The 21260-nt window shown below is 42.9% G+C and overlaps 1 protein-coding gene across 1 annotated transcript in view; it reads right to left on the reverse strand.

The window, feature by feature from the left end:
• Window positions 1–2978: 2978 nt before the first annotated feature.
• The window catches only part of KAZN (kazrin, periplakin interacting protein), a 368693-nt gene continuing 350411 nt past the window's right edge, over window positions 2979–21260 (reverse strand). The window contains exons 7-10 of the mRNA XM_075189642.1: window positions 20018–20101; window positions 9255–9444; window positions 7461–7591; window positions 2979–5715 (exon numbers count right to left, since the gene is read on the reverse strand). Coding sequence (XP_075045743.1) covers window positions 5548–5715; window positions 7461–7591; window positions 9255–9444; window positions 20018–20101 — 573 coding nt within the window. The 3' untranslated portion in view covers window positions 2979–5547. The remainder of the gene's footprint in view (window positions 5716–7460; window positions 7592–9254; window positions 9445–20017; window positions 20102–21260) is intronic.

Below are 21260 nucleotides of genomic sequence, written 5' to 3' on the forward strand. Positions count from 1 at the left end.
ACTTTGAGAGAATCGTACTACGCATGTCCAATGAACAAAAAGTATGTAGTGCATGTTTACTTTGTGAATCAAATTACTTTGTTTACAGCATTCCACTCAGAATAAAGGTGTACAGATGTTATAATATAAAATGCCCAGTGCATAATGCCCCAAATCCTCAACCAGTCCAGCTGCTCGACATGCCAGGCTAGTTTCCGCTATGATGAGGAGATCAGAAGCATGGGTCCACCTGCAATAGTGACAACCTCCCCCAGGCTGGTCAGTATAGGACTTGTGCTTCTAGCGGGCAGTGCAAACAAGAGCATGCCATCTTCCCAGAGGCTTATAGGCTACAATCATATAAAACACCAAACGAAAAATGGTAAGAAGAAAATAAATGTGATGGTTGGGAGCAGAGGCTGCGGGTCAGGTAGAGATTGGGACACCTGAGGACATCATGGCCACAAGTCCATGGTTTCCCGGCACCCAAGTTCAAACAAGACTGACATTAGACAAGTCCTTCTAGACCGGACCATTAGTCAGGTCTAGAAGGTTTAAGACCAAAGGGTTCAAAGACCGTTCCTCGTAAGGGAGCCAGGACTCCCTAATCCTTTACATTTTAGGCCTTCTTATGTCTATCAGCTGTTACTCTCTCCATACTTGCTACAGGTCATGTTGTATTGCAGATGGAATATATAGGAATGGAGCAATTTAAATGATCTTGCTAAGTCACACCTAAACTGCATTGAGAATATGAAAGGTAAGCTGGTTTGATATTTTTTTTTGTAGGCCCTTCGAACCCAGTGAGAAATTCCAGGTGTTTGTAGTAAGGGAAAGGTAGGATCTTCTCCAACTTGGGCAAATTGTACACTGGTACTGTCTCTCCGATCCTCCTGTTTCTGGGATAACATGTGCAAGCCAGGAAGCAAAATACAGCAATCCACCAAAAGTACTATTACAAGCTGATATGACAGTGATATATAGAAAACAGAAACACATTGTACAAATGAGAAACATTCACTTTCCACCAGCAGAGTGTGTGGGAAATGTAGAAGAACGGGAGATTATAATGGTTTAGACATCTGAGCCTCGTAGAATTGGCAGTATAAGGGGTGTATCTGGACATGCTCCTTATGTTGAAATGGATTGCAGAAAATAATAGATCTCCAGATAAATAAAGTAACATCACGTGTTGACCTTTAGTTCAGTTAATGTGACCTTGGGGAATCAAAGCAAAGTCAAACCACAGGAAAGAGGGTCAGTGAAGGAATGAAAAGGTGGTGGGAAAAATCCCAGAAATGCTCTAGAAAGACCAAGAAAAAAATAAAATAAGAAACTGATCAACCACTGAACATAAAGTGATTTAATAGTAAATGGCATTTTGTACCATTCACAAATATACATTTAAAAGACAATCTTAACCTAAAGCACAACCTGACTTATAAAAGAGTTCTTAATAATAATCATAAATATAATATATATTTTGCACAAATAAATTTTTTGAACTTAATTTGCTTTTAAGGTGGCCGATGTGGTAATTTCTAACTCAGCTACAAAACGTTACACACAGCCCTAGTTTAAGATCATTTTCAGATACGTGTATATTTATAAATTGTAAAATATTCATACTGAATCAACTTGCATGTAATATAGCTTCAAGACAAACCATCTGGTAATGCCGACTTCTCAAGTCTACTCACAAACATCTTCAGTTCTGATAAGTTGCTCGATAGCCGTTCTAGAATGACCACTGAAGGCGTGAGCGGGAGTACCAATAGGAAGCTTCTTGCACTGTGCCTGTGGCTTCCCATTGGTCCGTACAGTCGCACCCCCATAGGCTGTATAAGAGCAACTTTGAAGCTCCGGAATAAACCGTTTCACTGCGCAATTCCCAGGGCTTCACTATGGGGGATGGAGCGTCTGTTAAACTGGGATTGCAGCTTTAAACCTTTTCTCAGTGCCTTGAAATAGTATTCAGAATAGGGATGTAAACGTTTAATTCGCCCATTGAATTTAAAAAATCACAAGCTCTAATATCATTAGTAAATACTCCAAATTATATAACCGCTCATCCTTCAAAGATTAAAAATAATTACATATCAGTGAATTAGTGTGGCCAGGTTATGAGAACCAAAAGGGAAAGTGTCAGACTGGAGTGTGCCGAGCCTGTTGTACAGTTGGAGATATATGTAGTACATACGTTATACCATTAACACACAATCTATTACAGTGATGGCTAACCTGTGACACTCCAGGTGTTGTGAAACTACATGCCCCAGCATGCTTTGCCAGTAGATAACTAGCTGATAGCTGGCAGAGCATGCTGTGACTTGTAGTTTCACAGCACCTGGAGTGTCACAGGTTAGCCACACTGATCTATAACATGAACAAGTTTGAGTTATCATTCTGTGATATCAAAGAAAAATAAACTTAAACTCTTCCATTCATTTTTGGTATACTCTTGGGCCCTCTGAGGGAATTTGTAGTACAGTGATGGGCATCCTCCAACCTGTACATTACCCTTAATTGTAAGTAATAAAAACCAGTCTCATAATGACCCTGACACCCCCACGTCACTCATCCCTCATATGTCCCTCTAAAGCGCCTTAACTTGCTTCACAACTCCCACATACGACCGGAGATCCCCACAAACACTAATCTAGTCACCCAACTGATCATTCACCAATTAAAATCAATGAAATTAATTTTATTATGGCAGCTTAAAAATGGCTAATCTTCAAGTCAGACTCCGAGACATATTTTAAACATAAACTTCCTAATTGAAACCCTTGTCCATTTTGCCTAATTAAAATTGATATATGGTTGCAGCTATGTACAACAGCGACACCTTCAGGTTGTAGGAAGATAAAACCACAAGTCACATTTTGCTTTAAAAGGGACATTGGCACAACCAGAGATGTTCCCATTCTATACAGATGAGCCACGGACAACACCTAAAATAAAGATGAACTCTTTGGAATAAATCAAGTAACATTCGGTAATATTTTAAAATAAGCTTTATTTTTCGTTTTTGCCTCCATGCCATTAGAATTAATCCACAGTCTGGTGGGCATGATTAAAACTAAAATGATACCAATCATTTTAAACTATGTATTTTCGTTCTCTTAAATAGACCATCTTCTTAGTAACATTATTTTTTATTTAAGAATTATTTTCCTAGCATGTAATGAAAAATACTAAACCATTAACTTTTCTTAAAAAAATAAAACACAAGAAAAAAAAACAAAAAAGAAAAAAAAACAAAACAAGAAAAAGCTTTATAAAACATTTTGCCTGAACACAGAAAATCAAGCACGCAGGCCAATTTCCTTGTGTCAAGCCGATCCCTTTAAAAAGCTGTAACGTTGTTAAGCCACTGTTTGCCAGTGATCACACACACGTCATATTAACGAGAAAACAGATTTTATATTTTTAAGACTAAATATCCCTTCTTTTTTTTAAAATAGGGTACACTAAATTCAAAAATACCATCTAACATTATCAAATGTTACAATTTTCAGAGGTTGACATTGAATTTTTTTGTTGTTGTTTTCAACGAAAGGACGGGGGAAAAAATAAAAATTAAATAAAAGAAATTGGCAGCATTATGTACCGCACTTATTTAGACATTAGTAGAAAAGGGGTGAGAAAAGCACACAGAGCTGGTTACACGCAACTCAACCTGTCTGGAAAAAATATATATATTAAGTTACAGCTACTTGCACAGAAACGTGGATTGAATGAAATGCCCAAACAGAGATCTATTATTCTACTGCCAGCCAACACTGAATGGCCCAAAACTGTTGCATTTTAATGGAAACCACAGGACATCAATAAACTATATTTTTTTTCTTGCACTAAGCAAATTGTATTCATCAGCGTTGTATACATAATGTTCAAGAAAAATAGAATGTAATGAGAAAAAATATTTTAGAAAAAAATAATAAAAGCCAAGGCTGCGGCTGATTTAATAATCCCATGCTCTTTCAAAAAGATTTTTGTACACTGTTTAAGGAGACAGTCTGTTAAAAAGCGTCCCCCTGGCCTCCACACAGTGCCGGCAGCCATTTTGTAGTCTGAACCAATATTCATTAGAAAGCAGCCAATCGATTCAGTAGCAACCGGTGACATCACTTCTTCCTAGTGAGCTGATAGGCTGCATTTTCACAAGCGTCTGTTCAGCTCACAAGATGGCCGACACCACTGTGTGTAAGCGACAGGGGGGTACTTTTTTAACCTGCGGCCTCTTTTATATTTTGCAGTTAAGAAGTTTGTACAGGAAAAAAAAAAAAAAAAAGAGATTTTAAACTGTGCATTAGTAATTTGTATTAAAGTACACCCAAATGATCAGAATCCACATACAGACATGAAGTACGATTCCAGAAATACTGTGGATATGGTAAAAGTTGGATATTGGAAGACATAACCAAGTGTAGATTATATGATTTAAGATATCAAATGTGATTTTGGTTGAGCTGCAATTAAAACGTCACTGAACCCACACTGGACCTCTGCATTAATGACCGGGAGAGACAGCAGCTTGAGAACACACATGATATAAACATACCCTTCATCCTTTAGGAAAAATAGAACTTCAACATTTACTTTATAATTTAGATATAACAACTTTGTGCATTTATGCAAATAAATAAAAAGAAATACAAAACGAAAAAGGAAAAGGGGTAAAACAAGAAAAAATAAAACAAAAACAAAAAAAAATGGCAGGCATTAAAAGGTTAAACTGCTCCTGTCTCCCTCATTCGGTCGAGGCAGCCATTTTGTGAGCCGAACCATTATTCTCCAGCATGCATTCTATCCTTTTCAGAAGGAACCAATGAGATCACAGAAACTCTATGTGCGCTCAGTGATGTCACGAGTACTAAGTGAACCGATTGACCCTGCCCACAAAATGTCTGCCTCCGGTGTGTGTGTATGTGTGTGTGTAGGAGACAGGTACACCTTGATACTTCATCCACGAAAGTTACTTAGACTTTCTGAATAAAGATTCTGTATATATATATTTTTCTTTTCTTTACAAAGCGCTGGCACACCCCTGAAACAGGATAATGTCACTCAAAACATTTTCAAAATACAGAATGTATTACACCATGGGCTCAAGATAACAGCTTTCAGGACAAGACACTACAAGCACAAAGTGCACAGGGTTTTTTTTTTTGTTATTTACAAATACACAGCAGTTTTTCAAGTTTTAAAAAAAAAAAAAAGGAACCAAAAACAACGCCCCCCCCCCCACCCCCCAAAAAAACCTAATAAAATCCACAAAAAAAAATGAAATCCAGTAAAGACGAATTTTACAATACAACAGCATCGCTCAATGGACGAGTAACATTTTTACACACTTGTTTCTCTAATATGTACAGCAACTACAGAATCGGCGATGCAGAAAGAAAAAACAACCCAAAAACAAACAAAACCCCCCCCCCCAATAATAATAATAATAATAATAAAAAAACATTGACAAAATAAAGGCTCACTTGACTTCTTTCAGGACTTTGTAAACGGGCACAAACACCCTTTCACATATACACACACACAGAATATGACTGGTCACCAGTCTGCATCCTCTTCAATGTAATAGTCAGGAGTGGTACCATCAAAAAGACCCGGGTCTAAAGATTTCCTCTGCTTTCCCCTTGCAAAAACTCTTGATATGGACCCAAAACCCATTTTCTCTTTCTTCTTCTTCCTCTTCTGATCTTCGAGATCTTCTAAAGACTAAAAACAGTAAGGAGGAAAAGGTACAAGCTATTAACATGGGAAATAATGTTCTCTGTAGGTATTCACACGTGCAAAGAGTGTCATGCTAATGGCCGGCCATGCATACGAAACAAGCTTGCAGACAGTCTACTTTGATCTTGTCAGATCTCATCAGTGCAAGGTAGGGATCAATGTATCTGTATTAGGGTTTAGAATAAACCTAGTTCTCAGATATAAATAGTAATACCTTCTAAAAGAATATTTTACCAATAGTTTATAACAAACGCCCGTGAGAATGCCGCTGGGGACTAGGTGTCGGAGGTACGCAGCAGCCTCCATTGTGAGTGACAAAATGTGAAGGTATCCTTTAAATACATAAAATCTAATAATAATGTGGAGTCTTGTAAAACCCATATTATGAATATTTCGCAGTGAAGCATATTTTATACTATGTAAGTTTTACAGTCCTCAGAGATCAGCAAAGTGGTTAGCTTTGCAGCCTCACTGGGGTCATGAGTTCGGTTCCGATCTGTGTGGAGGTCGTGTGGGTTTCCTCTGGGTTCTGCAGTCCAAAACCATACAGGTGGGTTAATACACGCTTCTGGCAAAACGGACCCTAGTCTATGCGTGTTTGGGTGGCGGGGAATTTAGATGGTAAGCCCCAGGGACGGATGTGAACGATTATCTGCACAGCGCTGTGTAATACGATTAGCGTTGTATAAATAAATAATAATAGTAATGGGGCAGGGAGAGGGGGCGACCCAGGGGCAAGGAAAGAGGGGCGACGGGCGACCCAGGGGCAAGGAAAGAGGGGGGACGGGCGACCCAGGGGCAAGGAAAGAGGGGGGACAGGCAGCCGAGGGGCGGGGAGAGGGGGGGCAGGCGGCCCAGGGGCCAAGAGAGGGTGGACCGGCGGCCCAGGGGCCGGGAGAGGGTGGACCGGCGGCCCAGGGGCCGGGAGAGGGTGGACCGGCGGCCCAGGGGCCGGGAGAGGGTGGACCGGCGGCCCAGGGGCCGGGAGAGGGTGGACCGGCGGCCCAGGGGCCGGGAGAGGGGGGACCGGCGGCCCAGGGGCCGGGAGAGGGGGGACCGGTGGCCCAGGGGCCGGGAGAGGGGGGACCGGCGGCCCAGGGGCCGGGAGAGGGGAGACCGGTGGCCCAGGGGCCGGGAGAGGGGAGACCGGCGGCCCAGGGGCCGGGAGACAGATTGCATGGATTGGCACTGGCATTGACAGAAGATTTTATTTTTGACAAGTGTTTAAGGAATTCATTTAGTCTGATTTAAATAACGCTTTTGAGAACTAAACTCTTGTTACCCATGTAAATGAAAAATACTCCCCAATCACAAGATGTTAATGTGAATTTTATTTTCCTCTCCGATATCTGTATTTGCCATTATTGTTAGCCAGAGTTTTATTACTTCATGACGCTCCAATACTCAGATTCTTTGCATTAGAGTCGCATATTCCCCTGATACAACCAGCCGCCTACAACGACGCTGGTTGTGTCAGCTTCATGCTGTTTTATTCATTCTTCTGCCGCACAACTCATGTCAAATTCCCAGTCCTTGTAACCAGGAAACGGCACATACAGGATCCGGCAATATTCCCTTATAATGAACCGCTGACGGCGCTCCTACCTACTCAGCGAGGCATGCAGCAGAACACACGGACAATAGCATATAAAACAAGTAAAGGATCAGCACAATCCTTCTGTAACGAGGAAGTAGAATAAAAAAAATAGAGACCTACACTACCGTCTTACATTGCAGAGAGAATGCGTTCGGTGTCTCGGTGAGTTGATGTCACTCGGTGTTGAAGATCTGTCACCTTCAGCAGCAGATGCATCAGATATTACGGAGGGCTGCCGAGAGTGGCAAGGACTTACTCTAACAGCTAAAAGAGGGGTAAAAAAAAATATCCGAAAATATTAAAATAAACGTAGCAACGGACGTTACATTACATTGAAACAGTGGGCAGCCATTCCTTAGGACTAGAAAACCGAGAGGTGTTCTACAGAGAAGGGATTAGTGTGCACAATTTTCAATGTGAAACTATTTTGTTGCTTTATAGGTAACAAGAGATTTTCAGTCAATCGAAATGCCTACTATAGTCTGTTTCAGTTCCGTGACCCTACTTAGAAATACCAGAAAAGTGCAGACATAATTATTCCTTTTGGATATAGTTCCCCAACTTTCAGAGAAAGCTTGGTCTAAAATGCAGCTTCGTGCTTGCAAACGGCTTTTGTGAAAATGTAAATAGCATTTGGTTAAGCTAGCTGAACAAACTAAACAAAGTGTGACAAAACTTTTTGCAAATATAGAGAGTCGCAAAGCCTATGTGGTAGCTTTAAACCTATGTTGTTTCAGTAAGTCTGGAACGGGTTCCTCCACGAGGTGGATGGGGTCTCAGGGAGGGATAACTATTACTTAAGGATGGATGGTGGCCAATTTATTTGTCAATGAAAAAAAGGGCAGACTAGATGGGCCAAGTGGTTCTTATCTGCCGTCAAATTTTATGTTTCTAATTACTTCAAATCAGACGTGGTTATGATCTCTGAAATACAACTGGCTAGTCAGACTCATTTAAGGGATAACACTTCCCTTAAAGGTTAAATAAACCCATCCAACACGCAGCATTCTGCAATTTTGGGAGTCCATGAGTGCCCCATAGCACATGTTCTTTTCACCCATGAGTGCCCCATAGCACATGTTCTTTTCACCCATGAGTGCCCCATAGCACATGTTCTTTTCACCCATGAGTGCCCCATAGCACATGTTCTTTTCACCCATAAGTGCCCCATAGCACATGCTCTTTTCTGATCCCTCTAACGTCAATTTTGGGAGCCCCTCTGTTACCAGTTTAATGTTCACAATCTGCAATTACTGTTGATGCATCAGATTGGCCGGGCTGGACCAGTTTTCCGGGAACCTGCATTAAAAAACGTTCAACGCAGCCGGCGTACTTTCAAACCCCTCCAGGCATCTAAGCCTGGATAAGCAACTGTTTCTGGTGCCACCAGGCGTGGCTGTCTCCCCTGAGCCTACATATTTGTGGATCCGACGTTCTAATCATTTCGCTGCTACAGCTCGGCAGCCCAACTAGACTGGAAATTGCCGCAACTACTGGTGCTGGGAATTTGAAATGTAATTATAAAGGCGGGTTGGAGAGACAAAACTGCATGATGGGAGGTGCTCCCGGCATTATGTCCTGCTCTACAGTCTGGGGTAATGTTGTGTATAAATCTATTAGTTTTAAACCATTTTTTTTTTTGAACGTGTCTTTTATATAAGTTTCACACAAAGATACATGTTTTTAAGCATAAAAATTCCCCCTCATATGTTAATGTTTGTGTAGTAACCTGAGAACACATACATCTGCTGGGAGACACTTCATCTGAGAACTCAGCCACTTCTCTGCTGGTAACATCTGCACTTAATTAAGCACATAATTCATAAATAAAAAAAAACCAAAACGTTTCTAGCCTGCAGGAGTCTGACATCATGGCAGATATACGGATATCTCTAAGACTGTGCAAGATCAGCCCTTGGTAACAAACCTTGCCGGTCCGCGGTGTGCTGAGTGTGCGCGTGGTAAAGCGTTTGCTGGCTCTGACGGATGGCTGCGGTAAGCGGGAGGTCTGCGTGCATTACCCACTCTTGATTTCCATTTAAGACGGTTTCGCCCGGCATGGCCAGTGAGTGGCGCTTGGGTACATCCTTATTTAGGGTCGCTAAGGACTGCTTGGCCTACAAACAAGAGGAAACATCTGATCACCATGCCCGCAGGCCAACTCAAAATAAAATGAACAGGAGGAAAATAAATAAAAATTCACAAATTAAGACAGAAAATACAGAAAAAAAATAAAGGTTCCTGTTGATTTGTGAGGAAAAAAACGGTATTACATGCAATTATGTCGGCCAACAAATTACCCACAATTTGTGCTACAATCTCCATAACCAGTGAGTCACTTACCCGAATTTAATAAAATACAAACAATAAGCGGACAATCAAGCTGCTTTATATCAGAGATAGGCAATCTATGGCGCTCCAGCTGTTGTAGATCTACAAGTCCCACAACAGCTGGGCGGGTACATATTGGTTAGGCCTGTTGCTACTTGTGATATTAATTGCCTCCTTTGGTGTCAATATGTTTAGTGACTAGACCAACGGGGATTGGTCTAGTGACTAGACCAACGGGGATTGGTCTAGTGACTAGACCAACGGGGATTGGTCTAGTGACTAGACCAACGGGGATTGGTCTAGTGACTAGACCAACGGGGATTGGTCTAGTGACTAGACCAACGGGGATTGGTCTAGTGACTAGACCAACGGGGATTGGTCTAGTGACTAGACCAACGGGGATTGGTCTAGTGACTAGACCAACGGGGATTGGTCTAGTGACTAGACCAACGGGGATTGGTCTAGTGACTAGACCAATGGGGATCTTGGCGAGTGCTCACATGTCGCCCGGTTTTCTTAAAACAATCCTGATTGGCTACCCCTGGTCTAGTCTAACATATAGAGAACCATACAGCAGGCAGCACGGCTCGTTGTCGAAACATTTACATAAAATTGTGAATGGTACAAAGACACCTTTTCAGTTTGGTCAATACTCAGGTTTATGGGCTGATTAAGATGAATTGTTGCCGTTTTAACCAATATCTTAAAGTATCTTGAAATGATTATTTCCTAGATAGTATAAGGTAATGGTTCTTCCCCTGAAACAGACACATTTTGCTGTATTTAGATATAAAATCACCACAATAAGAAATGTGATAACTTCTCAATAGTATTATAGTATGTCCTCATGGCTAAAGGTAGATGTACAAAAGATAGTATAGATGGTACCATATTTACTATTGAACACGTGGCAATAGCGACTTGTGACTATTGTCGATATTGTTTTGCATATCTTAACACAGTACTTTTGTATTTAATGGTGGATTTAAACATCTTGTATGGTGTGCTCTATCGTAGCTTGAAAAAGAGAACCCAGTGGTCTCGCAACGTTGCTAGTAAATATGGAACAACTCTCCTTTAATTTTTATTTCCATTCCAGAGTGCTGTCTGCTCTCTTCCTTTCTATTTTATTGACCCAGGTACCGGACTTTTTATTCATAGAGGGTGAGAGAAGTGGTTAGCACTTCTGCCTCACAGCGCTGGGGTCATGAGTTCAATTACCAACCATGGCCTTATCTGTGAGGAGTTTGTACGTTCTCCCCGTGCTTGCGTGGGTTATCCTCCGGGTGCTCTAGTTTCCTCCCACACTCCAAAAACATACTATAGGTTAATTGGCTGCTAAACAAATTGACCTTAGTCCGTGTGTCTGTCTGTGTCTTAGGAAATTTAGACTGTAAGCCCCAATGGGGCAGGGACTGATGTGAGAGTTCTCTGTACAGCGCTGCGGAATTAGTGGTGCTATATAAATAACTGGTGATGAGATTATATATATATATATATATATATATATATATATATATATATTAATATATATATATATTAATATATATATATATTAATATATATATATATATATATATATATATATATATATATATATATATATATATATATATATATATATATATATCAGTGTGTCCTCATTGCTAAAAGGTAGCTGTGCAAAAGATCATATTTACAATAAGTCACATGGTAAAGGTGCCGCCACAAATGAAGCCATTCTCAATTTGTAGACATCCACCCCTTTTACTAATAAATCAGGTAATATGATTACAAAGACTAAAAGGCAAGCAGACTGCAGTGGCCTGAGTCATGGAGCCTCCCCAGGGAGAATTTATTTTTGGCTACCGACTTTGAATAGCCTGTAATTAACCAAAGAGGGTCACAGAAATGTTTATAACGTACTTGCATAAAAAAATACCCTTGCTATATAAACTGCATTATGTTTGCCTCTCTCCTCAATTTAGCAGATATTTTTTGAGGCAACAAACACCTATTCTGCTCATCATCCATCAAACACGCTCAGCCCACTAGTTTCCTGTAACGTATTTTGAAATTATTTGAAGTCAGAGAGAATATGAATGACCATACATGTGTAGGTCATGGAACTTTGAGGTGAACTGCAATAACTTAGTATATGGGTACATTATCTCTTATAATGCACACGTTTTCATAAACCCAAAAAACCCAAACCATAAATAGCACGCTGACACAAACAAATATATATAAAAATCCACTCAGACTGCAAATGGCAGATACACACATTACAGGTGCACCTCCTGCTTTTAGTTTCCATCCCCCTATCTCAACTGCTACAGTAGATGGCCGCCATTTAATTCCGCACACCTCACGGTGAGCAGAGTGGGCGTGGCTCTGGCTGTGAGGGAACGCTCCCCAGCCCCGTGAGGAGCGCAGAGCAAATGGCGACGTCCCAGTGCTACCCCCCCACAGCATCAGCCACTGACTTACTGTAAGCGCAGCAGCTGGAGAGGTAACGGGTATAATCGGCGTGTTCTGATGTCAGAACGCAACAATCATACACATATTGGTTACAAAACCATCAAACCAAAAATGTCCATTGATGTTTAATATCTATAAAAAGACTTATCTGATAGAAGCCACACAAAACAACATATAATTCTATAAAATATATAAATCTTTATTTTGTGAAACCAGCAGCTTCGCGGTGGGAAATTCAGCAGCTCGTCATCAGAGCAGTCACTGCTTCCAATAGTGCAAATTAGAACAGGCCGTCAGGGAACATTTCATTTGAGTAAAGTGTTTAAATTTGGAACGTTTCTTCACCATTGGGATATTTATCCAGATACTCTCCATGGGGATCTTATTTAGACACACGTATTTACATCGTCTCATTTGCCTTGACATAGTGTTTACAGCTTTTGCTAAAGTCACACGGCTTGTCGGGAGGTCCATTGGGGGCTATAAAACTCTTAATTAGCCACCCACTACCCTGTAAATGTCTGTGATATATCTCTGTCACGGGCATTGTCCTCGTTCCTCGGATCAACAGGAGATGTGACGCTTTCATACATGTACTTCTCTAAATGATCTTCACATTGTGTTTAGCTTAAAGTGTCCCCAATGATTATATATAGTGATGGCGGCCATTCTGTGCACCGATACAATATTCAGGAGAATGCAACCTATCAATTTCCTGCAATCTAGTGATATCACTAGGAAAGCAGCCTATCCACTCACTAGGAACTAGAGACATCACTGAGAATGCAGCCTATCCACTCACTAGGAACTAGAGACATCACTGAGATTGCAGCCTATCTACTCACTAGGAACTAGAGACATGACTGAGAATGCAGCCTATCCACTCACTAGGAACTAGAGACATGACTGAGAATGCAGCCTATCCACTCACTAGGAACTAGAGACATCACTAGGAATGCAGCCTATCCACTCACTAGGAACTAGAGACATCACTGAGATTGCAGCCTATCTACTCACTAGGAACTAGAGACATGACTGAGAATGCAGCCTATCCACTCACTAGGAACTAGAGACATCACTGAGAATGCACCCTATCCAGTCACTAGGAACTAGAGACATCACTGAGAGTGCAGCCTATCCAGTCACTAGGAACTAGAGACATCACTGAGAGTGCAGCCTATCCAGTCACTAGGAACTAGAGACATCACTGAGAGTGCAGCCTATCCAGTCACTAGGAACTAGAGACATCACTGAGAGTGCAGCCTATCCAGTCACTAGGAACTAGAGACATCACTGAGAGTGCAGCCTATCCAGTCACTAGGAACTAGAGACATCACTGAGAGTGCAGCCTATCCACTCACTAGGAACTAGAGACATCACTGAGAGTGCAGCCTATCCACTCACTAGGAACTAGAGACATGACTGAGAGTGCAGCCTATCCACTCACTAGGAACTAGAGACATGACTGAGAATGCAGCCTATCCACTCACTAGGAACTAGAGACATGACTGAGAATGCAGCCTATCCACTCACTAGGAACTAGAGACATGACTGAGAATGCAGCCTATCCACTCACTAGGAACTAGAGACATCACTAGGAATGCAGCCTATCCACTCACTAGGAACTAGAGACATCACTGAGAGTGCAGCCTATCCACTCACTAGGAACTAGAGACATGACTGAGAATACAGCCTATCCACTCACTAGGAACTAGAGACATCACTGAGAATGCAGCCTATCCAGTCACTAGGAACTAGAAACATCACTGAGAATGCAGCCTATCCACTCACTAGGAACTAGAGACATCACTGAGAATGCAGCCTATCCACTCACTAGGAACTAGAGACATCACCGAGATTGCTAGGGACCAATAATATCACTGAGACAGGAGCCAAGAATGTATAATCATTAAAATTCAACCCGCAAGGTAAAACAGATTAGGTCACCCTTTAGTACAACACAACATATTAAAGATTTACTTCCCCTTTGAAAAAAAGAAAAAAAAAGAAAAAGGGGGTTAATTAAATGATTGTGTCGGTGATCTCAGGTTCTTATCACTGCTGACGAGGAACATTGCAGTTTACAGTAATCATGAAAAGCAAGGGGTGGGGAAGATTGCGCAAGACAGGAAATAGCCGAGATAACTTGAATGACAAATTTTTACATATTTCAACTACGTTTGCACATTTTATAAACAATTTGAAGAGAGTGACCTTATTTTTTTTTTCTTTATAGATATGATAAATGCCTTTAATCCATGCATGTATGTTCTCGTTACCACAAATGCCTACATCAGCCACCTCCGTAACATCTCAATTAATGCTGATTGTTTACTAGTTTGTCTGACCACAGATTAAAGCGATTACTAAAGTAGTCAATCCTATTTCTTAATAACAAGATTAGAGTTAATGCTGCATTTAGGATTGATTGATTTAAGAAGCGCAGAGATCTGCAGCGGAGGAACGGTTGTTCCACTCATCACAGTTATTACCACCTAGGGATAAGTTCCAAGTGACCCGGGGATCATAGCAGCCAGGAAATTAGGAAATCATACTACATGTCTTGAGATTTGATGGGACATGGCTGTTGCAGATTATAAATAGAGAGGATGGGCTTACAGACATGGATCCAGAGCTGCCCCGTATCGTGAATTATGCATCAGTATTTATGAAAGAGATGAAAACAATGGCATCTGTACACCAGTACGAGTTACAGAGAGAGTTATGCTACAGGTTAGTTGGCGTCGTTGCACCATGTAATGCCTGGAACAGCTATACCAGTGTTGGCTAACCTGTGACACTCCAGGTGTTGTGAAACTACAAGTCCCAGCATACCCTTCCAGCAATAAGTTGCTATATATTGGCAAAGCATGCTGGGACTTGTAGTTTCACAACACCTGGAGTGTCACAGGTTAGCCAACACTGAGCTATACCAATGCATGGAATTGGTCCATGGAAAAATTACCCAGGGGGGTTACAAGAGTCTGGGGGCAATCCCCCACAGGGATCGCATTCTAGTAAAAATCAATGCCTGAAGCCAGTATAATTGTAGGGGTTTTGGAAGTAATGTTATTAGCATTGTTTTTAAATAGTAGGGTTTTTTTATTTCGACGATCACACTGGGTTAGGTTGAGACACGGTTGTAAAGGTCATTAACATGACCAGTGCCTTAAGGCAACAAGGCCTGTGGGTGCACTAAATATATTTACATGACACTTCTACACCTGATCCCCATCATCAAGGCATATCCCCCACTTTCCAATGGTTTCTCAAATTCATCACAACATACAACACATTAAAATGTGCATCACAGAGCATCACTGAGCAGCAGCTATATAATTCCGCCATGTGCACATGCGTTGAGGTTTGGCATCTTCGGCTCGGGTGCTGAAACACTTTGCCCCACCAGTCCCTACAGATCCAGCACCGCCTTCCACCACACAGAATGGGCTCCTAGTTTCAGCAGGTTCCATATTGGTATTAAGAGTATATTGTGAGGGTCCCATTGTCCCCAAGTGGGTCTTGATGACCCCCCCCCCCCTGTTACCTCGCCCCACACTCTGCCCATTTCAGACAAAGTGAGCAGAAAGAGGAGACAGAAGTGAGGCATGATGGGAGCATTATGGCCAACGGGAAACCTGGTGGATTCGGCAAATGGTGCTTCCACGGTAACTATAATTTGTATTTTGCAAAACCTCACTGAACGCTACTGAAGACAATGGTTTTAATTGGCGCGGTCATTAAAAAAAAAAAAAAGTGACTTAAAAATCTGCATAAATGACTAGCCCTCTTATTAGATAAGTAAATGATTTGTCATCCCTAACATCAGCCTACGCTGCTGGATCGGAGGCACCTGGCACACATGCCCAACAAGAAAGTAGGCGTAAAATAACACCCAGACCAGTACCCATTATTTGAACCTACACAAGCGAGTCATTCATTCAACTTTCCCGTAGCATCCTCTCCGTCCCCCACTTCATTACCCCCGTCCCCCATTCCACCACCATCGTCTAAATCAGGCCTGTCCAACCTGCGGCCCTCCAGATGTTGTGAAACTACACGCCCCAGCATGCTTTGCCGGTACACAAGCAGTTGATAGCTGGAAGGGCATGCTGGGACTTGTAGTTTCACAACATCTGGAGGGCCGCAGGTTGGACAGGCCTGGTCTAAATACTGACATTTATCAGTTATTTGCAATCCATTGTTTCATTTTTTTGTATAGCTCATGTTACCGGTTGTTCTAAAACCTGGTAAGAAAAATTGGGGTCATGTAAGTTTTGCTGAGTACTCAATGCTCTCTAATAACTGCTGACCTGGCGAAATAAATGTAACACCCCCTCTGGTGGTGTTGGTCACACCTCCCAGTGACTGAGTGTGTGACCTGGCACTAGGACCCAGAGGAGACACACTGGGAATGTTGCTTAGCAACATCAGCCTGGTATGAGCTGAGGGGACCAGAACCAGCAGAGAGAGGGAGAGCCAAGGGGGCAGGGGGAGGTCCTGGGACCCCCTTATAATCTGGGGAGGTGGTCCATGGCCTGCTGTCACTGGGGGCATAGTACAACATCATAGATATAATGGGGCAGATTTCAGGAATAATTTACCCCCCCCAGAGGAGGGGAGAGAGCTATTACCCCCCCAGAGGAGGGGAGAGAGCTATTATTACCCTCCCCCAGAGGAGGGGAGAGAGCTATTATTACCCCTCCCCCAGAGGAGGGTAGAGAGCTATTATTACCCCCCCCCCCCAGAGGAGGGGAGAGAGCTATTATTACCCCCCCCCAGAGGATGGGAGAGAGCTATTACCCCCCCCCAGAGGAGGGGAGAGAGCCATTATTCCCCCCCCCCCAGAGGAGGGGAGAGAGCTATTACTACCCCCCCCCCCCCAGAGGAGGGGAGAGAGCTATTGCTACCCCCCCCCCCCCCACAGAGGAGGGGAGAGAGCTATTATTCCCCCCCCCCCAGAGGAGGGGAGAGAGCCATTACCCCCCCCCCCCCGAGGAGGGGAGAGAGAGCCATTACCCCCCCCACCCCCAGAGGAGGGGAGAGAGCTATTATTACCCCCCCACCCACAGAGGAGGGGAGAGAACTATTACTACCCCCCCCCAGAGGAGGGGAGAGAGCTATTACTACCCCCCCCCAGAGGAGGGGAGAGAACTATTACTACCCCCCCCCCCCCCAGAGGAGGGGAGAGAGCTATTATTACCCCCCCACCCACAGAGGAGGGGAGAGAGCTATTATTACCCCCCCCCCCCAGAGGAGGGGAGAGAGATATTATTACCCCCCCCCAGAGGAGGGGAGAGAGCTATTATTACCCCCCCCCCCCCCCAGAGGAGGGGAGAGAGATATTATTACCCCCCCCCAGAGGAGGGGAGAGAGATATTATTACCCCCCCCCAGAGGAGGGGAGAGAGCTATTATTACCCCCCCCCCCCCCCCAGTGGAGGGGAGAGAGCTATTATTACCCCCCCCCCAGAGGATGGGAGAGAGCTAATATTACCCCCCCCCCCCAGAGGAGGGGAGAGAACTATTATCCCCCCCCCCAGAGGAGGGGAGAGAGCTATTACTACCCCCCCCCCAGAGGAGGAGAGAGAGCTATTACTACCCCCCCCCCCCCAGAGGAGGGGAGAGAGCTATTACCCCCCCCCCCAGAGGAGGGGAGAGAGCTATTACCCCCCCCCAGAGGAGGGGAGAGAGCTATTATTACCCCCCCCCCAGAGGGACGGTACCCCACCGCAGAGGGCGGGAGAGGGACGGTACCCCCCGCAGAGGGCGGGAGAGGGACGGTACCCTTCCACAGAGGGCGGGAGAGGGACGGTACCCCCCCACAGAGGGCGGGAGAGGGATGGTACCCCCCCACAGAGGGCGGGAGAGGGATGGTACCCCCCCACAGAGGGCGGGAGAGGGATGGTACCCCCCCACAGAGGGCGGGAGAGGGATGGTACCCCCCCACAGAGGGCGGGAGAGGGATGGTACCCCCCCACAGAGGGCGGGAGAGGGATGGTACCCCCCCACAGAGGGCGGGAGAGGGATGGTACCTCCCCACAGAGGGCGGGAGAGGGATGGTACCTCCCCACAGAGGGCGGGAGAGGGATGGTACCTCCCCACAGAGGGCGGGAGAGGGATGGTACCTCCCCACAGAGGGCGGGAGAGGGATGGTACCCCCCCACAGAGGGCGGGAGAGGAATCACTGCTGTGAGAGAGAGATAAGGGTGAGCTAGAGAGCCACCATTTTGGATGTGACTGCCCCATTAATATTCTATCCATGTAGCTCTTAAGAACTGTGCAGGAGGAGACAGGAGATGGATATAGGAACTGTATATATTTACTTTATCACTGCAACAGTTTAAGAATGTGCTAGAGTGAAGAAGTCGTGTAAATAAATAAAGTGACAGGGTTATATAAAGAAATAAAAAACAAAAAACAAAAAAATTGCACAAAAAGAAAATGCCTTGTACACATCATATACAATGTTAACACAATAAACATTTCCCTGAGTTCTCAATATTCCTGTGACATTTTTAACCCTCAGCTTGAAAATATGAGGATCATACTTAGTATTAGATTTGAATGCCCGTCATACTAGATCCCTGCAGAATGGCACCGTTCTGGGATGGTCTGAAAAAGTAGGTCAATGTCATATAAACCGGCTAATCTATCCCTTAGTCTCTCTGGAGTCATTTAAAATGAGTGTCCAAGGACAGTGTGGTTTGATGTTTAAGGCTTTACTAGACTTATCTTTCAAAGCTATTAAGAATAAAGGCAATTTGCTGGAGATATTGATTCTCGCCACAAGAGGGAGTATCCATCTTAGAGATATGCATCTCTTATGTGTGTGCTCGGCAGACAGCTCTAATGTTGGTTCTACTGCAGAAAACATTAACAAAACTGTATTTAAAAAGAGGTTACTCGTAATTTTGGGAAACATCTCACAAGTTTTGACAGAAAAATGGAGGATAAATTGCTTTGCCCACTCCATTCATTCTTAAATTGTCCCTCGGTAATACATAACTGTGTCATTGAAGGAAAAAAACAGAACAAAAACAAAAAACACACCTTCTTGTCAAATCAATACAATAAAGGCGTTAAAGCTTAATCACTACGAGGGCAGCCATTTTGTGGGACAAAGCAATCTACATAATGTATCTCGTGCCTTAGACGTTTCTAGCAAATTAACAGACGGAATATTGGTTCAGCTCACAAAATGGCTGCCGTCACCATATGTATGCGACAGGTTCATTTAAAAAAACATCTTTTTAAGTTACATTTTCTGTCAGACGTTCTTAAAAAAAATTGCTCTGTAAGCATCAGAATCATTGCATGTTGTATTCTGTTAGACAAGAGTGCTTCATTTATCTCTAAGCAGTACAATTTTACACATACAATACCATAACAAGTGAAGGATGCCGATTAGGGGCATACACATAGGTGCCAATTATGCAATAATGTGAGGTCAAATTGCCAGAAACGACAGTCTGTTTTCTTTGCACGAGATCTGCATAGAGCCTAATTCTCAGCCAAATCATGCTTCATTTAGGTTTAGTAACTTGATTTACTTTAAAAGATAAGCAAAGAATCCGTCAATTTGAATTTCATTCCATTAACGCAGGTATGCATAGTTAGGACTTGTTGTTTTTTTTGGTATGTTGGCAGCTATGTATATACCCCCCATCTCTGTACAACCCCCTTTACAAACTCTTTGATTGTCACCAGTGCGTTAAAATTTGTGTGAAAATTGCAGAGGGTAAGGTGCATTTGTTAGCCATAACAATTGTGCAGATTGATCCAATCATAACTAAAACAAAAACATACAAAAAAAATAGGGATTAAAAGAAGAAAGGAAGAAAAGAAGAAAAAAAAAAAAAAAAAAGAAGGTGTTTTTCCCTAAGAACTTCGATCTTACCGCTATCCCTCTTGTGGAGGGCTCCTTCTCAATGTAGTGATCAAAAACACGGTATTCCTTTCTCTGGGCAACACACTTTGTTATCTGGAGAAACAGGTCACAAGTATGACAGTCTAACTAGAATATCCTTCAAACTAAGCCACAAGGGGGGGGCGGGAGGAGGGAGTAGAGAGACACTTAGAAAAGCAATGCCAGGGAAAAAACGTGATTCAGGAACACCAAGAATATATTTCATTTCAATAGTACCCCATCAGAGAAAACAGTACGGGGTGCAGCCATTTCCTGAAAATAACAACAGCATTTAAGTTTCTCATGCACAAGTTATTGTAAAGCGGTCTATTTCAGCCTGCAGTGCATGCCCATAACTTGGCCTGTTGTATTGTCCATGGGCTAGTCCTGTACAATTGTCAAGTGAAAGCTCAAAAACTATGGTTAGATTGGCAGAATGGTCACCTGCAGGAAAAACTATAGAAATACTTCCAATTTTAGGAATTTGATAGACCGACAACCCCTCCTTGTAGAAACTCGGGGTCGGGTATCCTACAGCTGTATCCATACTAATGGTTTAGAGCAGGAGCGGACAAGCGGTGGCTTTTCAAGCGCTGTAAAACTACAAACCCCAGCATGCTCTGCCAACCGATAGCTGGCAGTATCTGTTGGATCACCTGGAGAGCCACAGGATGTCCAGTCCTGGTTTACTCTGTCCCATCCAGACAGCTCTAATGAATAGAACTGGTCAGATGAAGACTTTCAACTGAGCAGCTGCCGTGGCACATACAGTGAAGTGAAGGAGTATAAAGTATATGGGTAATTAGAGTGGTTTGCAAGAGAGACAGTGACCTTAAGAAACAAAGTGCATTGTGGGAAGGGGAAGGAACACTGGAAAGGTATAACTGCAGTTAATATGGGTTGACGTCTTGCTGCGTGTGCAATCAAGTCTCTCATAAATGTTAGGCTGATTAAATGGTTCAGTCCAACAGAATGTAATACTGCTGCTGAATGCAAAACATCAGCAGCTGGGTAGTGAGTACTGATTTCACAGATATATATATATATATATATATATATATATATATATATATATATATATATATATATATATATATATATATATATATAGGTCTGGTTCCACTTTAAAAAGGATCATTTGAAGGATAACAAGACAACAGGGAAGTAATTCCAGGTCATTTGAAGAATTGGTGCTGATGACTGACAGACTGCTGTACAAAATACAGACATTTAA

Source organism: Mixophyes fleayi, chromosome 11 (assembly GCF_038048845.1).
Source record: "Mixophyes fleayi isolate aMixFle1 chromosome 11, aMixFle1.hap1, whole genome shotgun sequence".
Taxonomy (NCBI): Eukaryota; Metazoa; Chordata; class Amphibia; order Anura; family Limnodynastidae; genus Mixophyes; species Mixophyes fleayi.